Below are 19,948 nucleotides of genomic sequence, written 5' to 3' on the forward strand. Positions count from 1 at the left end.
TAAACATAGGAAGGATATGCGTCACTCAGAAATGCTTGTAGTTACTTTCTCTGCGTTGGCTTTTACTTCATACAACTTGGTTCTAGTCATATCACTTAACTCAATTCAGACTTGCTGAATTTGAGCATTTGTGCACTTAATTTTTTGTGAAGTTCATTTAACTATCCAGTAGTCTCATCTGTTAAAATACGGTAGTGATTTGCAAATTAAAATTTTAGATTAAATATGCAAAAAGATGTTTACTCTCCTTGCTGCATTGAATACTTGCACATGAAAGTCTCGTAATTTGTTTTTGGATAGACAAACTGGCCATAAGAAAAAGTTGAATACTTACATTGGCTTTTCTGAATTGCTTGATATGGAACCTTTTATGGAACAAAAAGGTGAGTTATACACAAAGTATTAATTTACTAATTGTACCAATACAGCCATTAGCTGCCAAGATCTTGCCTGAACCTGTCCTCTAGCTGAAAACAACTAAAATGGTTCTGCTAATAAATAAGTCATTTCTGGCTCTTAACCTTTTTATTTAAAATGGAAGCTTAAGCAGTGCTTGTCCTCATTTGATAAACCAGCAGTTGAGATTAGGTACTTTAACAAAAATTCCTATATTTCAAACTGGTGTTTGGAGTTCTAGCTACCAGATTTGTGAGTTAAGAATGCATACAGCACAGTGTTTGTGGTTTGGGAAATAATAGGGAAAAATTATACTGTTTTGTGTATAGGTCTTGGATAAAGAAAGTCTTGGTAAGTTCTTTTAAGAACTGTATTTGCTGCTTGTTTTTCATCTTAGAAGTATCAGATGATCAAATCTTGTGTTCTTTGTATTTCCTGGTGGATTAAAAAAACTGCCTGTTCTCTTTCAGATGGTGTCTATATATATGAACTTAGTGCAGTTCTTATACACAGGGGAGTGAGTGCATACTCTGGTCACTACATTGCTCATGTGAAAGACCCACAGACTGGTGAATGGTACAAGTTTAATGATGAAGACATAGAAAAGATGGAGGGGAAGAAATTGCAACTAGGGATTGAGGAAGATCTAGGTAAAACCTTTAAGTTGTGAGTGCCCTTTTAAAATAACTCTTTTCACCAAAAACATGGAGGCTAAATCAATTGCCCTGATATATGTATTGAGTTATTTGCAGTCATAACGTCTACCTTTTTTTTAAGGGTAACTAATGAAATTGCAACTTAATTAGTTGCAGCCAATTTTTAACCCTCACCCCAACCCCATCTGATTGTTGAATGTCTTATGGGTCTGGTGATGACTGACTTTACTTCAGTTCTCTTATAGATTGTAATATGGCAAGTAGTGTGCACGTCAACCATTTTTTAAACAAATCATTGTCTAGGTAACTTGCATATCGGTAAAATGTATGCAAAGCTGTTTCTTCCCAAACCAGCATTTAGAATGGGGCTTTATTATTAGCCAGCCAGAGTATTTTTATATATTTTGTATATTTACTTCCATTGAGGAGTTTATTCTTTATCTTTTTGAAGGGGAACTGAAAAGTTTTCATAATCTCAAAACCAAAACATTTTTGGAGCAAAAACTACAAAACAGTGTTTTTCTTTTATGTCACTTCTGTTCCTCTTCTTCCCGCCCCCTGCCAACCCCCCCCCCCCCATATCTGTTTACATTGGCACTGTTGGTCTTGACTTCCTTGAGTTTGCTGAAGAACTTCAGCTTGCTCTGCTTGCAACTGATGTGGAGGAGCTATTAAGTTCTAAACTAACAGTCTGAGTGCCTGAACCTGCAAAGTCCTATGCGTGTGAGTAACTTCAGTGAGTCAATGCTCGGTACCTCTCAAGATGGGTTTGTAGACTTGGGCAGAGTACTGCAAGCGGCATTTAAGAATCCCCATTCTAGTGCTTTAACAAAAGCAGGGAAGTGTAAGACCAGATTTTTCTTCTATAAAAAGCAAGCTGACTAACTTAAAAGGCTCTGTTTTTTGACAGAGCACCATAAATATGGCCTTTAGGATTTTTTAAATCTATTTTTTACCTGAGCCATCATTAGTTTTATAAGGTTTTTTCTGGGGAACCCTGAGAACAACACCAAACATGCTCATACCTCCCCTGTCTTCGTGCCTCCCTCCTCCCCGACTTCCTCCATGCACACACCTATCTGATGTCTCTTCACCCTCAACAAAATCATGAAGCTGATTATACACAGTGCTGTCAAATCCTGAAACACAGAAAAATGGTTTTCTTTGATCTTTGTTCTGTTAGCCTCATGGGTTACTCCTTGGTTTACTTGTAACAGAAGGTTAAAACATTCAGATCACAAACAATATTAGGCCAGGGTCCCACAAAGTCTCATCCATATGAGGAACTTAAGCACAGATGTAGTCCCACTGAAGTCAGTAGGGCTACTCAAGTTCAGTAGGACTAATCCATGTATGTTGATTAATATTTGTGGTATTGGAGCTTTCATGTGCAAAGAGTTATAAATACAAACTTTGTTCAGTGTGTGTTAGTGATTTTCCTAGCTCCTCCCAAGACCTGAGTTCAGGTTTCTCCCATAAGAGCAGATGCCATCCCAAACATATACAGCAGTGGAAGGAGTTCTGCTTCAGGTATTGGAGGTCTGCTTATCTGCTGCAGGGAAACACTCTTAAACTCTGGCCCTGTGGGGGGGCAGATTTACAAATAAGTGTGAATAGTTATGCTGGAGGGTTAAGCGTTTGTGGACCCCAGCAATGTAGTACTGGAGTTTCCCAAGAAATAACAATAATATGCCTACAGTATTTTCCATGTGTTGTATTAAAGGTTTGATCATAAGCAGGTTTTTCCTTCATTTAAAAAAAAAAAAACTTTTAAAATTGCAAATATACACACACTTTTGTAAACTTTCTTTTTCTGGCAAGCTGGAGATTAAGATAGAATTACAGGTTCAGAAATATTGGTTGGTAGTATATGGCCAAATTCTTTCCATCTCTTAAATCCAGTTAAAGGTGGAATTTGAACCAGCCATTCTGGAATAACTCTTTATTTCCTGCACTGCACTTTAATATTTATAGGTGTCATATGCAGTGGGAAAGGACATGTTTCTGTTATGTGCATAAAATAATGTTTAAATTCTCTGCAACCCAATCTGAGTAAGCATTAGACAGTGTTACTTGGTATAAGGAAATCTGCATTGATTTGACTTGTATGCAGGCCAAACTGTCCATATTATGTTGGAGAAAAGTTCCGGTGAGGTTGGAGGTAATGTGTATGTGTTAGGGAGGAACTGAAATGAGATGTGATACTCCCCATTAAAGGAGAATAAATATGTTGGAATACATGTTTATTATTTTTTGGCTTCTGTACCTCAGCAGAGCCTTCTAAATCTCAGACTCGTAAACCCAAGTGTGGGAAAGGAACTCACTGCTCTCGAAATGCTTACATGTTGGTGTATCGACTGCAAACACGGGAAAAATCTCTAACAGCAGAAATCCCAAGTAAGTGAACTTGGACTCTTCAAACCTATTCCTGTCAGACATAGCAAGGCCTCATACGTCTGTTTGGGCCAGTTCCAGAGGGAAATTAGCACTTCCTCTTAAATACTTTTTGCAGCACTGAGTCCAGTAGAATAAAAGCTTATCTTAAATGCTCCAACAATTATTCCAATAAGCACTCACTCTATAATACACTGGTAATTATAACTGATACTCATTGAGTAGTCTACTGGTCCTGATACATGCACCAGCAGGGGCTTATTGATATTTGTTACTATTTGACTTGCTAAGTACACCTCTACCTCAATATAATGCTGTCCTCGGGAGCCAAAAAAATCTTACCGCGTTATAGGTGAAACTGCGTTATATCGAACTTGCTTTGATCCAACGGAGGGTGCAGGCCGCTCCCCCCGCGCGGCTTTACCGCGTTATATCCGAATTCGTGTTATATCCGGTCGCGTTATATCAGGGTAGAGGTGTATATACATAACTTTTTTAAAGAATTAAGTTTTGCAATGTATTCTTCCACTATGAAAAATAGTTCCTAGGAAAGTGGAAAAAATAAGAGCAAAAAGGCCATACATACCTTTTTATCTATATATATTTAATATATTTGTGTTGTGTTTTTTAACTTTTTGTCTTCCACCCCTACTGTGCTCTTCTCTTCCCTCTCTAAAAGCCAAGCTGTCCTTTCAGCAGCAGTTTGTGGCCCATCAGCCAGTCTTCGCTCATTTTCTTTTACAAAATTATTTAGAACACTGGCAAGTTACCCCAGTTAGCTTTTCACTAAAAAGAGTGGAGTGTCTGAAAGGATATCACATTGCAGTTCAAATGACAGTTTGACACTCTGTATGAAGGAGGGTAAGTTTAAAATTTCACACCCATAACCACTCAGTGTCCTTGTCCCATCGATGTTACCACCTGAACTCCTGTAACATAATAGCTGTGAGGCTTTATCATGTGTGTTGAAGTAGACCCAGTTGTTAACAGCAGAGTCAGTGCACATCATCACAAAATGCTCAGCTGGCCAATCAAAGTGACTTTGAATAATTAGTGCCCACAGCTAGATTCTCATTTTAATTTTTAAACTAATTATGTCTAAAAGTTAAGCATAAAGCTAAATAATGATGGCTAAAATATGTCAGTGGTGTATATACTGTAATGAGTGTGGGCAGTCCTGGTGTTTGACAGTGGCGCAGTTCTCTTGTTTCTGTCAGAATGGCCTGCTACATCTCACAAGTACTTGTTACTTCTTTTAATGTGAACAAAGGGTATATGGAATGTAAGGCCTGGTCCACACTAACCCCCCACTTCAAACTAAGGTATGCAAATTCAGCTACGTTATTAACGTAGCTGAATTCGAATTACCTTAGTTCGAACTTACCGCGGGTCCAGACGCGGCAGGCAGGCTCCCCCGTCGATGACACGTACTCCTCTCGCCGAGCTGGAGTACCGGTGTCGACGGCGAGCACTTCTGGGATCGATTATCGCGTCTAGACAAGAGTGCAGGCCATTCAAGGACTTTTCATTTAAGTATTCATGGCCTATCTTAGAGCTTCGGGGAGGTGGGAATCCAATTGGTGAATGGCTTTAATAATAGTAGCTAACAAAGCACTATATATGAATAGTAATTAATCTTCCTGGGGCACTAAGCATGGAGGTGTTAGTCTTGTTTTAGCGGGCGGGGGAAGTAAGGTATTGGAGTGAATTGACTTGCCCTGGGCCTCACAGCAGGTCCTACTGATAGCAGGAATACACCTGGGGTCACCTGAGTCATGGCCTCTTACCCTAGCTACCATGCCATGCTGACTGCTAAGTTAACTGTAAAAGTGAAAGGATAAACCTGAATGTATTGAACTAAATACATTGTCCCAGAAACAAATAATCTTTTTAGCATCAAGGTTAAAATTAAGAACATTCTATGAGATTTGTGTAGCACCTGTCATGATGGTAAAATGAAAAATACTTCCGAGTTAACATTTCCCTAACAGCTTAGTTCTTAAATTCTAAATGTAGAAGAAAATTTCAGAGGAAATATTTTGCACCTTCTTTGTACCATTACTGTAAGGATGTAGGTGATCTTCTGTCCTTTCTCCTTTGTCCTCTTTTCACTATTAATTGACTGGGACATTTGTTTTGTGTTAGGCCTGTTATTGTACACCCTCACTGATTTTTCCTCCCTTTCCTTCCCCCTTTGTGTGAATTCCTGTCATTCCCACAGTTTCCATTTCTTCTTCTGAAGCATCCTATTTTATTTCACTGGTGACACTAAAACTTCCAGTCACCCTCCCCTTTCACTTGAATCAGCAGCCTTTCAGTTTCCCTGCCTGTTCCCTTTAATCCACAGGAGTTCTTAACAGTTTTCTGCGCTTATCACTAAACCATGTAGAACCTGGATCACTAAGATTTCATACGTGCCCTCAAATCCTTCTTGCTGGCCTCTCTGGTAGGTGGCATTAAGGATTCTGGTGTGCTACTGGGACTGAAGACCCAGATTTTCTGCATCTCAGTAGGAAGAACGATTGCTCCAAAGAAATAGAGAGGAACAGCTAGGGGACCTGTGGGTTGCTGAGATGAGTGGGAGGCAAGGAAATGGAACCAGGGGCCTCAAAGAGAAGTAGAGACATCCCTGAAACAGCCTGGTGGGCTCACAGTCTGCAGCCCTTCACCATTACAGCTGTACAAAAACTCTTGCTGCTTTTTTCCTTAGTGTGTTTAACAACATATTGTGGTACATTATTGATAATCATTTCAAACATTGAAAAGTATTTATTTGTCATGCACCAAAGATTTTTATTCTAAAACACTGCAGGTATCACGTCCTCCATAGTAAACTCTGTTGGGCGGTATTAAATCATTTGCATCCCATGTCTCCTTTACATTGAATTACCCATATGGGCACAAATACTGAAATGTAAATATTGGTGAGAAGGAATATCCAGGCACTTGACTTCTAGAAAGACTCCGTATTTCATTATTTGTGTGAGGAAACCTTTAAGCTTGGTGGCTGTTACCATTGGATATTACTGCTCACTGGGAAAATTGGCATAATTTACTTTAATTTTGGCCATCTTTTTTTAAGACAGAGTAGGATTAGTGGTAGCTAGTACTTCTGCTTTTTCTTTCTTTCTCCATAGCTTTTCTGCAGGAGCTCGTCGAACGGGATAACTGCAAGTTTGAAGAGTGGTGTAACGAAATGGCAGATATGCGTAAACAAAGCGTGGTCAGAGGCAAAATCAAACATGAAGAGGTGAAGGAGCTCTACCAAAGGTTGCCTGCTGAAGCTGGTCTGTAAGATATTCTGGTAGTATTTTATAGTAGACCATTGTTAATATTAGCACTGTAAATAAATCACAATCCTATTTCCCATTTATGTATAACTTCATATAGTGGATGTTACTCCCCTTTTCCTCATAGCCTTTTGTGAGCTGGTATTTGTGGTAGCTACTGCAAGACTTCGGGCAGTGGAGAAGGACACTGACATCAACTCATTCTCTACCTCACTCAGACTTCCTGCTGCTTTAGATTTTAAAGTAACTAAACAAGATTTGGAAGGTTTGAGTTTTGCAAATATTAATATATATTTACAAGTGTTTAATTTTCTGTAGGAGCCTTCCCCAAAAATGCATTCCTTTTTTTCTTCAGATATGCTGTTTGTTTCTATATCATTAGTGCCACATTAATACATGCTAGCACATGAGTTTATGATCAGAGCATATCATTATAAGCTTTTAGATGCTATTGTTTTTTTCCCCCCTTAGGAGAGAAGGGCATGATGACCAACACTTAAGACTACAGGAGAGGATGCATGATCAGTGTTGCTTTTCCCCATAATGCTTTCTGCCACAACCTACTTTCTTCTTCGTACTCGTTTTTCCTGTCCCTCATTATAACTGCCATCAGTGCCGTCTCTCCCCGACTTTCTCTTCCTTGATTTACTCCCTCACCATCAATTATGCCCTTGTCAGTCACCTTGTGCTTTTTCCTTGTATCACCATGCCCGTTTTCTGCTGCCCTCTGAACAGCTTAGCTCACGGTTGATTGATAGCACTGAGAAGGAAGTAACTTAGGTAATCCTGCATCTCCAGCTCACTGGCATGCTTTGGTGCTGTTGATCCAAATGAATCAGCAGGTAATAGGTCACACGTTCACTCAACTTTTTGCCAGAAAGTCATTAATTTAATTCTTACAGACACTTGGAAAAACTATGTAGGCAAGCCTTTATCTATGAGAATTCCATGATGGGCTGGCCAAAATGTGGGGTTTTGGTTTGCAAGAAAATTTTAATATTTTGGAATGGAAGCAGATTTTACTGAAATTTTTTGCAAACTGAAGTCACTCTGAAAATTTCATTTAATAAAAACACTGAAATAGGGTGTTCCAGAATAGAAATATGGGAAATTGACATTCTTGTGAGTTTACCCATTGCCACCATTGCATAGTTGAGATGAAACTGACAAGACTATCAATTTCAGCCTGGGCTCCAAAGGCTGCTGTCACAGAGCAGGGAGGTTATCAACCGCAAGAGTCCTAGCCCCAGCTGGGGCTCCCAGTGCTACTGCTTCAGAATGGGGAGCCTACCAGCTCTGAGAGCCCCTGTAATAGATTCAGCAAAACATTTCACTTCTGTTAATTGGCACTTTCTGGTGAAAGTTTCATCAGAAAATTTCCAACCAGCTCTCTTCCAGGAGTCACTCTGTCCAGAGCTTTGTGTTTCCCATGAGTAAGTTGTCACTGACAGATTCTTCTCTCCTTTCCACTTTTCACTTACTGCCTTTTTCACATCTTTAAATACTAAAAGTTTGATTTATTCCTTTTCTCCTCAGTTTTCCAAGGGGTGAGGGTACAGACATGTGCTATGGTTACTTTGTATAGACCGTATTCTCCAAAACACATGTCTCCTAGAAACTTTTTCAGTAGTTTTCAATTAAGATTGCAACTCCTTTTTATAAAAAGAGCAAGCAGACTGTTGTGATATTTCAGTTTAGTTCATAAAATACTTGGCCAAATTTTTCAAACTTGGATTCCCAAAATTTAGCACTTGATTCCAAATTAAGGCTCCTAAATACAAGGCCTGACTTTTCTTTCAGAAGTATTGAGCACCAACAACTTTAGGTCAGTGGGAGCTGCAGGTAGAGCTCAGCACCTCTGAACAGAAGTGACTGGATATTTAGATTCTTAACTTTAAGTATCCACGTTTGAAAATTATGGCATTTATGCTTAAAACTAATGAAAAGCTGTGATATTAAGATAGGTGTTCACACAGTGGATTCCCCACTGTTGGGTTCATGCTCTGAATGTATTTTTGAAGTGCCATTGCTAAATCAAGGATGTGGGGCATTCTCTTCACAGATATGGGTCACTTTTGGAGAACAAGAATTACAAGTAATTTCCTGTATCAGGGGGTAGCAGTGTTAGTCTGTATCTACAAAAACAACAAGGAGTCTGGTGGCACCTTAAAGTGTAACAGATTTATTTGGGCATAAGCTTTCGTGGGTAAAAACCTCACTTCTTCAGATGCATCTGAAGAAGTGAGGTTTTTACCCACGAAAGCTTATGCCCAAATAAAGTCATTTTGACTTTCTAAACATAATTAGAATAGTTTGCTATTGGTGATATTTATTGCTTATATAATGTTCATATCTCACTGACAGGTTTCCAGACAGTGCACTCTCATGCTGCTTACGTTTTGGAAATCAAGGTGGTTTCTCTTTCAGTTGCATGAGTTGGGATTTTTTTTGTCCCAAGATGTCCCATTAGAAATGGTTTAACTAAATCCTCCAGAGATTGTGGCCATATTTTATGTAGAGTAAATACAATATAGCCATAGTGAAGCTTACACTTTTTCAGATAAACCATATTTATGTAGTATCATTGCCTGAGATGGAGAAGCTGCTGATTGTGCTGAGGAACAGTTTGAGGCCTAAGATTATGAAAAGTCCAGTGTTCATTACAGTACATAAAGTATTATTTGGTTACAGCTTTGCTATCCCTCTCTATATGAAATGTGAAGGATTCTGTTTCCCCATATTTACTTTATAAATGCAACTGGCAGTGGAAATTTCAGAAGTGTTGATGCATCAGCCAGGTGTATTTAACTTCCTGACCTCTCCCTGCCTCTCTTTCTTCACCCCCCCACCCTGTTAATTTTCCAATATTCTTTTAGATATGCCACTGTTTATCTTTTCAGTATTGACTAGATTTGGTGTGCAGAAGTAAATCTGCTTTGTTCCCACAATCACACATGTTGCTCAATATGTAATTAAATCTATCTTAGAACCCAAAGATGATAGTCACTAATGGACAATAAGAAAAAGCATTATTTGAGATCAGCTTTTTGCCACTGTGGCATTTCATAGCAATTTGTTAATTACATTTCCTGTTGCTTTTTCTGTAAAATTCCTGGTTTTACAAGTATAGCCACACTGTTTTGGGTTACATGTGTCATTAGTGTGACTTTGTATCAAGATATTTGACTCAAGTATTTTATATAAAGCCATTCATTCCTTCTAGTGTCTCTGCTGGTATGTCTGATCCCCCAGAAATTGCACCTGTGTATTTTGTAAATGTGTAGAAAAGCATTTCTTGTTTAAAAAACAAAACAAATTGCTAAAATCTAAAATTGTTAGTATTGTGAAATTTTGAGTCAGCTTCTCCTTCAGTATAAGTTTTTAATGTGGGGTCTGTGTGCTTTTTCTGAATGCTAATTTTTGACAAATAGCCTAGACTTTAAAAAAAAAAAAATTGCTTGATATTTTCATGGTTTCCTCCTTACAGCCAAATCTTGCATCGTTACTGTGCTATCCTGTTGCTCTTGAGTCTGTTTTGATAGTTCGTTGTCTACTTGGGCAGCATGGATTAGCCATTCAAATATAAAAAATATTTTTCCCACCATAATGCAGAAATTGAACATTATTTTAAATCTGATAGATGAAGGAAATTTGGTGAAGTAGTTCCTATTTATTATTTAATTTGTATTACTATAGCACCTAGGAGCGCTAGTCATGGGCCAGCCCCCATTGTGCTGGGTGTTGTAAATAAATCACAAAATTAATCCTATTTCCCATTTATACAATTTATATTTCCCATACAATCTAATCTAATCTAAAGAAATAGCTCTCTGCCTGATGAATACATGTGGTAAAAAGCAACCTGTAAATTCAGGTTAACTTGACTGATACTGTTGATAGTTTACGATATTGAACAAAAACTTGTTCTGGGGAACATGTATCATCAGAAGTTTGATGTCAGAGCTATTCAGAAGAGTGACAAGTTCAGTGCTCAACAGTAACATAAACATACAAGGTTCTGTTTTGGAAGCAACACACATCAACAATCTGTATTTGAAAAACATGCAAGCTTCTATTTGTCTGTTATATAGGCAGTAGATAAACTTACTGTAGTTCTAGTTAGGGTTAACTGCTAGCATTTATTATCTAGATTCCCCTCGTTTCTTTTAATGTACTTTAAGCACATAGGGGGTTGCGTGTTGTTTCAAGACAGAGATCTAATTCTTTATAAAATTGTATCCTGTCCTCTTTTGACTATCCTAGTTAATGTAGCTGTGCAGTGTATAGGCGTGTCAGTCCCAGGATATTAGAGAGACAAGGTGGATGGCACTCGGAGTGCCTTTCCCAGGCCTGAAGAAGAGCTCTGTATAACCTTGAAAGCTTGTCTCTCTCACCAACAGAAGTTGGTCCAATAAAAGATTTTATCTTACCCGCCTTGTCACTAATAGTTAATATATATTAGATACACTAACCTTTATTACACTCCTACATTATTACTTTAAACTTATAATTTACATATTTATCTCATAATTAAGGAAAACAGACTTTTGAATGGAGCATTTAACTTCTCAAAGTAATACATTGCATTCTCTCCTAATTTAACAGTAGGAAGATTTGGTTACACATTTTTCCTGTAATGTTCTGAAATAAAATGAGCTACTGTAGCCAAAAGGTGTTGCAGTTTGAAAATGTTCTCTGGCTTCACTAGCCAGTTTCCTATTTGAATTTAAAATGATACTTGTCTCAGATGTAATTTCATACAGCTGCTGACTTTTAGAAGGGACACCATGATATAAAACTGCATAGTTAGCATCAGAATTGGCAAGGAAACGGAATTAAATGTTAGATTCCCATTATACAATATTTTCAAACTTTTTTGGGTGAGGATTCCCCCACAAACTTTTTAATTAAAAAAAAAATATACCGTTGAACAGTAGAGTAATTTTAAAATGTCATCTCCTGTATCATGTACTTGTGGAAATGTATAGGTTTGTTTCTGTTCACTTTTTTTCCAGGATGCCCGTATGAGTTTGTCTCTCTTGAATGGTTACAGAAATGGCTGGATGAATCTGCCCCTCCCAAACCCATAGATAACACTGCATGCTTGTGTTCACATGGCAAATTGCACCCTGATAAAATATCAATTATGAAGAGAATATCTGAGTATGTTGCTGACTACTTCTACAGGAGATACGGAGGGGGGCCCAGGCTAAATGGTAAGATTAAACCATAGTATCTGGATATAAAGCACTCTCACATGGCAAGCTTTTTGGGGATTTTAATTTTTGTATATTGAAATTTGTTTTGCATCCTTTGTCAATATAATGTAGCTTCATCTTTAGCCAGAATAGCTGTCCTGCTTGTATTTTTCCTGGCGTCTGCTTTTGAGAGCACTGCTTAGTTATGATCAAGCAGATAGATAGGCTGACTAGGGAACATGAATGGTGGATATGTTTCAGATCTTGATTGTGCTCTGTGCCTTGAAACAGTTTTATTCAGTCGCTTTAACCAAAAAAAAAAAAGATACATTTAGGTAGAAACAACTTGAAACTTTAGTATTTTAAAAAGTTTTATTAAAATAAACTTTCTGTAAAATAGCAAAACTTGTATAAATACCCTAAAATTGGGGAGTGGAGGAGCTCCTGGGCCCATTATTTCTACAGATGCTGTATAGGCAGTGCCTCATATATTGTATCATTCTCTGCTGACAAGAGCCAGTATTTTGGAACCCTATTCTCAGAGCAATGAAGAAGTGAGGGTGTGAGAGAAAGTGTCTTCTGTCACTTGTAGCTTCCCCCAAGCAGCCCAGTGCCTAGGAAGTATATTTATAGTGTGTATACATGGCATGTTTACATACTGTGACAGGTTTTTTGTGAATGGTAAAACTGCTATTGCAAATTTCTGAACTGTTCTTTTTAAATCCACGGTTTACCTAGGTCTACAAATATTGCTGTTTTCAAACTTGTTGCAGTAAATATAAACTGTTAATATCAGAAATGCAGACTTGTGAAGCTGAGGTGATGAGAAATGTCGATGCTAAAGGATCAAACCCACCCTTACCAAAACGTACTACAATTGTATCTAAATTTGGTCCAGTTCAGCTGTTACCATTCATTTCCATCTAAATCATAGGTACTAGAAAATGCCACTGTCAGTATCTACATTAAGCCTCCTTGACTGACAGCACCTTCAAATGGTGGTGTCTGCACTTGCAAAAATCTTAGTTTTGTTTCGAAGTTTAGCAGTAGTATTCTTGTAACATGGTGTTGTCTCTTTTGTTTCTCTAGTTAAAGCACTTTGCAAGGACTGTGTGGTAGAGAGATGTCGAATACTACGACTGAAAAACCAATTAAACGAAGACTATAAAACTGTCACAAACTTGCTGAAAATTACAGTAAAGGGGTATGTGGTGCTGACACCTTCCAATGTTTGCATTGCACAGGTCTATTGTCAGTGATATTTAAATTTTTTAAAATGAGATTTTAACAATTGTTTGCAGCATTGTAGCCATGTTGGTCCCAGGATATAAAAGAAACAAGGTGAGAGAGGTAATATCTTTTATTGGACCAATTCCTGTTGGTGAGAGAGAGAGAAGCTTTTGAGCTTACACATAAGCTTCAGGACATGAAGAGCTGTCTTTCACCAACAGGAATTGGTCCATAGCTGTAAATATAAGTTATGGTTTGTATTGTAAATGCTAGTCCTTTTTTTTTTTTTTTTTCTATACAGTAATGATGGATTTTGGGTTGGAAAGTCATCCTTGCGGAGTTGGCGTCAGTTGGCTCTGGAACAGTTAAATGAACAAGATGATGATGCAGACCAGAATAATGGAAAAATGAATGGAGATGCACAAAACAAAGGTAGCTGTTTAAAACCAAGCAACCCAATTTCTCCCACTACCTGATAAATAGATCGGATAGTATTGATTAAGCATTCTAGCTGTTCTGTTTAGTTGTAGGGATTGTTTTGAGCAAGTCTGAATGATATACCTTAGAACCTCAAGTTACGAACTGTCCAGTCAACCACACATCCCATTTAGAACTGGAAGTATACAATCAGGCAGCGGCAGAGTTCTCATCCTACCCCCACCCAAGAAAAGCATAAACTACTAAAATAATAAAGGGATAGCAACATTTTTCTTCTGCCTATTAAAGATCAAAGCTGTATTAAGTCAATGTTCAGTTGTAAACTTTTGAAAGAATCACCATAATGTTTTGTTCAGAGTTATGAAGAGCCTCCATTTCCGAGGTGTTTGTAACTCTGCAGTTCTACTATAGTACAAAGTAGCATATAGTAGATCCATATTTTGAGCAATTTCAAAAGCAATATATACTTTTGAAGGAAAAAAAAGTTTTCAGCAGGTCAAAGTCTGCCCTCACTACACCTACGTAATCCCACTAGGGATGTAAATAGTGTTTTTAAAAAGTAACCGTTTACACTATTAAAATTGTATTGGTTAAACATGTAACTGTTAATGAGTTCACAACATAGGTGCGGGGACTAGGGATGCGGGAGGGAGGATCCTGCAGCACCCCCACATTTTACACAGAGTCCTAGCTGCTGCCCCATGTCCAAACCCAGACGGGAAAGGGGCAGAGGCTGGGGCCACAGCTGGGGGCAGGCAGAACCCCGGGCGCAGGCCTGGCACATTTAGGCATTTAAATGTTAACTCAATACATTACTAGTAAGACTGATGCTTATTGGTTAATTGGTTAACATTTTATATCCCTAACTCCCAGTTAAAACTGAAGGTAGAATCTGGCCCTGCAGTTGGAACTCTAGGCCATGTCTACACTATGGGTACTAAAACAGTACAGCTATGCCACTGTGGCACCGTAATGTAGATGGTTCCTATAGCGATAGAAGGGTTTTTTTTCTGCAGCTGTAGGAACTGCAGCTGTAGGAACTCCACCTATGGTAGTTAAGTTGATGGAAGCATTCTTCCATCAGCCTTGTTGTATCTACACTGGAGCTTAGGTTGGCATAGCTATGGCACATAGGGGTGTGAATTTTTCACACCCTCTGAGTGCTGTAGCTATGATGACTTAACTTGCAAGTGTAAAACAGGCCTCAGTTGTCAACTGTGTTTAGGTGCAATCCATTTTATTTTCCCCTGCAGAGCTAATGGCAATGACTAGTAAAAACTTTCCTTTGTCAAAGTAAGCACACGTTACTTTTTATTACTCCTGATATTGCCCACAGTGTTGTAGGCGCTTTCCAAAACCGAAAAGGCACAATCCTATCTGCAAGTTGCTCACATTGAAGCCTTCCAGGTGGAGTGGTTCTTGGCCTTATTTGAAGCCATTGTGGAGCAGCAATGGGGACATCTGGTTTGGATCAGACTCCTCAAAACAGAGAGCTGACTAATATTTTGCCTGTAAGATTTCTGTTCTCTCCACTCTAATCTGGTGGTAACTTTTCTGTTAATTCTGATCTGAGCTATTTGGGAGCAGCAAAGAGCCCGGGTGTTCTAGCTATAATGAATGCTACCTTTGTAGTCTCATGTAGAAGATGGAGCGCAAGACTATGAACTTCAGAGCACTCAAAATATATTGGGCCAATAAACTTAAAGGTATATTGTTGAAGTTACCTCAGTATTAAAATTTTGCAGCAATTTGAAAAGGAAGCAAATTTTTACAGTTCCTCCAAAAAAAATAAAACTCTACTACAGAGAGCTTTTGTGCAATCTACTTTTTCTTTTGGTCAGATGAGTCCAATGAAGAAAAGAGGGAGGAGGAAGAGGAGTTAAATTTTAATGAAGACCTTGTTTGCCCACATGGTAAGTGTGTATGTAGGGGACAGAACTGAACACGTCTATTGGAATGACCCACCATTTACAGATGGATCTTCCATATTTCTTCTGCAAAACCCAAGATTAGCTGGGCTTAATTAAGTTTATTTCTGACTGACTTTGCTTTTCTTAAATGTTTATCATTTAATCTTGAGCTGTGATCGCATCAGATCTCGCTAGCTAGTGTCATGTTGGGATAGATTTGATGGGAGACCTACAAGGAGAACCTAGATCAGTGATACTCAATTAGATCTACCCATAAGCTGATTTGAGAATTTTATGACGAGGCGGGCCATTTGCACAGAAGACTGACAAAAAAACCAAACTTCTAGCTGCCAATAAAGACCTTAATTGTAACATAAGTATTAATGTTGATTTATAAACTTTGTTAAAAGATAAAAACATTATTACCTGTGTTTGTGGCAATCTAGTGGAAGAGGTGGCATCAATGATATCTGGCAAGCTTTGTGAAAAGTGGTTTGTAGGAGATAAGGGCAAGGCACATGCACTGGTGAAGCTGCTTATCTGTAAGGTGATTGTGGTGTTTTTTTTATAATGTTCATGGTAGAAAACCCATATTCTCAGAGTATGTTAATCCAAACATTGTTAAAAGATAGATGGCTAGATTCTGGCTATTCTGAAACTGGTCAGCATATTGAGTCCAGGAATCGAAGTCCCACTTCTCTGAATTTTTCCTTCAGAACATCTGAGCTCTGGAGCCTTACAATTTCTAATTCAAAGGCACCTTCATCACCTATTCTTTGCTTCAGCAGAGACAACAAATGGATCACAAACAAATAAAAGCAAATCCTTTTGGAATTTTAAAACTCTCAAATCGAATTTTAAAATTTTCAACGAGATTTTTTTTTTTAAGGAATTCCTGCATTGTTTTCATCGACGTTTCATTTGTAGCAATAACATGCAATGTGGGAAAGTACAACATCTTTCCTGTTAAGTCTGTCTGAAAGATTTCAAGATTCTTCTGAAAGGCATACATTTTTTCAAAGAGATCCCCAGTGCTGCTTGCATGGCCTAGGAGCTGCAAGTTGAGGGAATTCAAGTGACCAGTAATATTGCACAGAAAAGCTACCTCTGACAGAGAGGGAACATCATTCCTAAATTCCATGAACTCTCAAGCTTTGTTGGTCTTGTGGTTTGAAAGAAATTCTATTTCTTTTTGAATTGCACAAAACCTCTCTAACATGCACCCCCTACATAACGATGTTCTCTGATTGTGCTGCAACAGGTCACTGTATCTGGCTGAAATGTCTTGTAAAAGGACATTTAAAAAGACAGTGTTGCAAGCTGGAAGTTGAATGTATGCAGTTCACCAATCTCATCACAATACCCATTGTTTTTTTTCTCAAGTCCCCAGACAACTCATTGCACAGGACAGTCTGGTGAATGATGCAGTGAAGTGTATTTAATGAGGGGTGTATCATTGCCAAACTGTAGAGCCAAAGACCTCTTTCCCTGTCCTGGAGGGACCTCCATCTGTAACCAGCAAGGTTACTTTCTGCAAAGCTAAACCTTTTTTTTCTTTTTCTTTTTTTCTTTTTCAAAAAAGCTTTTTACCTTTTCAAAAATGATCTCTCCTGTAGTGTAGATTTCTAATGGTATTAAGCACAAAAATTCTTCTTTGAAAACTTCACTGTCATAAAATCTGACAGATTCGTCCACTTCAAGAGACATCTCTTTTAAATTGGAAGGCAGTGCTGACAAACAATTCTCATAAATTACCTCCAATCTTTGCACTGCTGTGGATCAGGGAAGGGACATTGTGAAGCAAAAAGAACAGGAGTACTTGTGGCACCTTAGAGACTAACAAATTTATTAGAGCATAAGCTTTCGTGGACTACAGCCCACTTCTTCAGATGCATATAGAATGGAACATATATTGAGGAGATATATATACACACATACAGAGAGCATAAACAGGTGGGAGTTGCCATTCCCAGTCCTTATGCAAGTTTTGCATCTGAAGAAGTGAGGTTCTTACCCACGAAAGCTTACGCTCCCAATACTTCTGTTAGTCTTAAAGGTGCCATAGGACCCTCTGTTGCTTTTTACAGATTCAGACTAACTCGGCTACCCCTCTGATACTGTGCAATCAGTCATGATTAAGGCTACATTTTAGTCACAGGTATTTTTAGTAAAAGTCGCAGACAGGTCACGGGCAGAAAACAAAAATTCACATGTCCATGTCTTGGGTGGGTGGGGGGGGTGCCGAGAGGGGTGCCATGGGTGCTTAGGGGTGGGGGGGCAGCGGCCTGGAGGCACTTGGGGGGGGGGTGCTCCATGAGGGGAGGGTTTGGTGGGGCTGGCAGGCTCCCTATCCAGCTCCACGCCTCCCCAGAAGCAGCAAAATCCTAGGCGGAGGCGTGGCCCGGCAGCTCTGTGCGCTGCCTCTGCACCAAGCGCTGTCTCCGCAGCTCCCATTGGCATTTCGGTGTCCTCGACATCAGGATTGTAATCAAATTGCTGGGTATGTTATAAGCCTTACATGAGATGCTGTATAATATTAAATGATGGATAGTTAGTTGCATCCTCTACTATCCATGTCTTCAAGTCTCCCTTTTTGTGCAGAATATTGGCACTTTTAATAGACTATAACTGCTCCATTTTGGAGGTATTATCATAATGTAATCGTAGCAATTAGGCCTTCAGGTCTGTTTGGGACAATTAATGGCTATGTGACAAGCATGTATGCATTATTGTCAGTTGATATGAATTAACAATGCAAGCTCCACCGCTAAAACTAATAAGAGATGCACGCTTTTGGATTAATAAAGCTGTATTCTCAAGTAGAACGTTTAAAATGACTTTTTTAACCCTTTTTCATTGTTGTTGTGCATTGTAATTGACAGTCCCACAAGGCTAATATAAAACTGCAGAGCAGAATGATGAAACGCCATAAAAATAAGCTTTTTGAAAATATTTCTCTAGAAAATTACTAGTTTCATTATAAATTGATCTGTGACTTTGGTCCACATAAAAAATAAATGACATTAAATATTGGGGCCATCAAAAGTTCAGGTTTCGTTATCCTGAGCTAACCTCAGATTGTTCTTGTAAAATGCTCTTTTCACCTTATGCGTTCAAAATTTTCCATTTAATTAAGTATCAGCTAATCTGTTTCTCTGTAATAGACCCTTAATTTTGCAGAGGAGGAAACTACTTCCTTCATGGTGCTTTCTTCAGAGTCCAGTGCTTGATCTGTTAGGTCTGGCTTGCATCCAAAAATATCATAAAGGTTTTTCCCTTATGAATTTCCACTACCATCATCTTATATGCATATGTCGGGAACCTTTTTCATCTCTAATTCCAGAGGATTGTTATAATTTCTTTCTCTCCGGTAGTTTCCTGACCCTGTTGAATATTTTTTGTCTGATTACCAGGTTAGGCCATCTTTGATGTTCATGACCAGAATCTACTCTGAAAAGAGAGAGATGATGAGAGGGGACAGTGGTTACTCCTGAGGGCATTCTGTGCCAAAAAATTAAAAATTCTGTGCACAATATTTTAAAATTCTGCAAGTTTTATTTGTCAATAAATAAATGCAGAGGCTCCAGCATGGCAGTGGGGGAGCACAATGGCTGTATGAAGGTGGGAGATCATCCTACAGTAGGGGTGGGCAAACTATGGCCTGCCGGCTGGATCTGGCCCCTGAGCCGTTTTAAGCCGGCCTACAAGCGCCTGCTGGGGAGCCAGGTTGGGGGCCGCACCACTCAGCTCCCGGAAGCCGTGGCATGGTCCCCGCTCCAAGGGTCGGGGGCAGCTCCATGCATAGGAGCCGGAGAAGGGACATGCCACTGCTTCCGGGAGCCACTTGAGGTAAGCGCTGCTTGGAGCCTGCACCCCTGAGCCTCTCCCCATTCCCCAACCCCGTACCCCAGCCCTGATCCCCCTCTTGCTTTCCAAATCTCTCGATCCTAGCACGGGGCACCCTCCTGCGCCCCAAACCTCTCATCCCCAGCCTCACCCCCATCCAGAACCTGCACTCTTTCCTGCACCCCTGCCCCAGCCCTGATCCCCCTCTGAACCCCTCAGTCCCAGCCCAGAGCACCTTCCTACACCCCAAACTCGTCATCCCCCAGCTCCACCCTGGAGCCTGTACCCCCAGCCAGAGTCCTCGCCCCCTTCTGCACCCCAACCCCAATTTTGTGAGCATTCATGGTCCACTATACAATTTCTATTCCCCGATGTGGCCCTCAGGCCAAAAAGATTGCCCACCCCTGCTCTACAACCTCCCCACCCCCAGGACACGGACTCAGTGGTGAGGCTGCACCTGACCCTAACACAGCACAAGGCCTGGGCCTGACCCAGATACACCCTGGGGCCCTGCACCTCAGCACCAGGCGCACCAGGTGTGGGGCAAGCAGTCTCAACCAGGCAAGATCCAAGTGTGGAAGGGCTCAGTG

At 39.5% G+C, this 19,948-nt stretch overlaps 1 protein-coding gene across 4 annotated transcripts in view; it reads left to right on the forward strand.

Annotated features, from left to right (window-relative positions):
• The window catches only part of USP48 (ubiquitin specific peptidase 48), a 48,081-nt gene that overhangs the window by 10,175 nt on the left and 17,958 nt on the right, over positions 1 to 19,948 (forward strand). For 2 of the 4 annotated variants that reach the window (XM_005281704.5, XM_042856247.2), the window contains exons 9-16: positions 301 to 383; positions 867 to 1,046; positions 3,324 to 3,449; positions 6,584 to 6,733; positions 11,752 to 11,952; positions 13,024 to 13,138; positions 13,466 to 13,596; positions 15,444 to 15,515. In XM_005281704.5, the coding sequence (XP_005281761.2) occupies positions 301 to 383; positions 867 to 1,046; positions 3,324 to 3,449; positions 6,584 to 6,733; positions 11,752 to 11,952; positions 13,024 to 13,138; positions 13,466 to 13,596; positions 15,444 to 15,515 (1,058 nt within the window). The remainder of the gene's footprint in view (positions 1 to 300; positions 384 to 866; positions 1,047 to 3,323; positions 3,450 to 6,583; positions 6,734 to 11,751; positions 11,953 to 13,023; positions 13,139 to 13,465; positions 13,597 to 15,443; positions 15,516 to 19,948) is intronic. The other 2 variants (XM_042856248.2, XM_042856249.2) reach the window with 2 other exon arrangements.

The sequence above is a fragment of the Chrysemys picta genome, chromosome 21 (genome assembly GCF_011386835.1).
Source record: "Chrysemys picta bellii isolate R12L10 chromosome 21, ASM1138683v2, whole genome shotgun sequence".
NCBI classification, from domain to species: domain Eukaryota; kingdom Metazoa; phylum Chordata; order Testudines; family Emydidae; genus Chrysemys; species Chrysemys picta.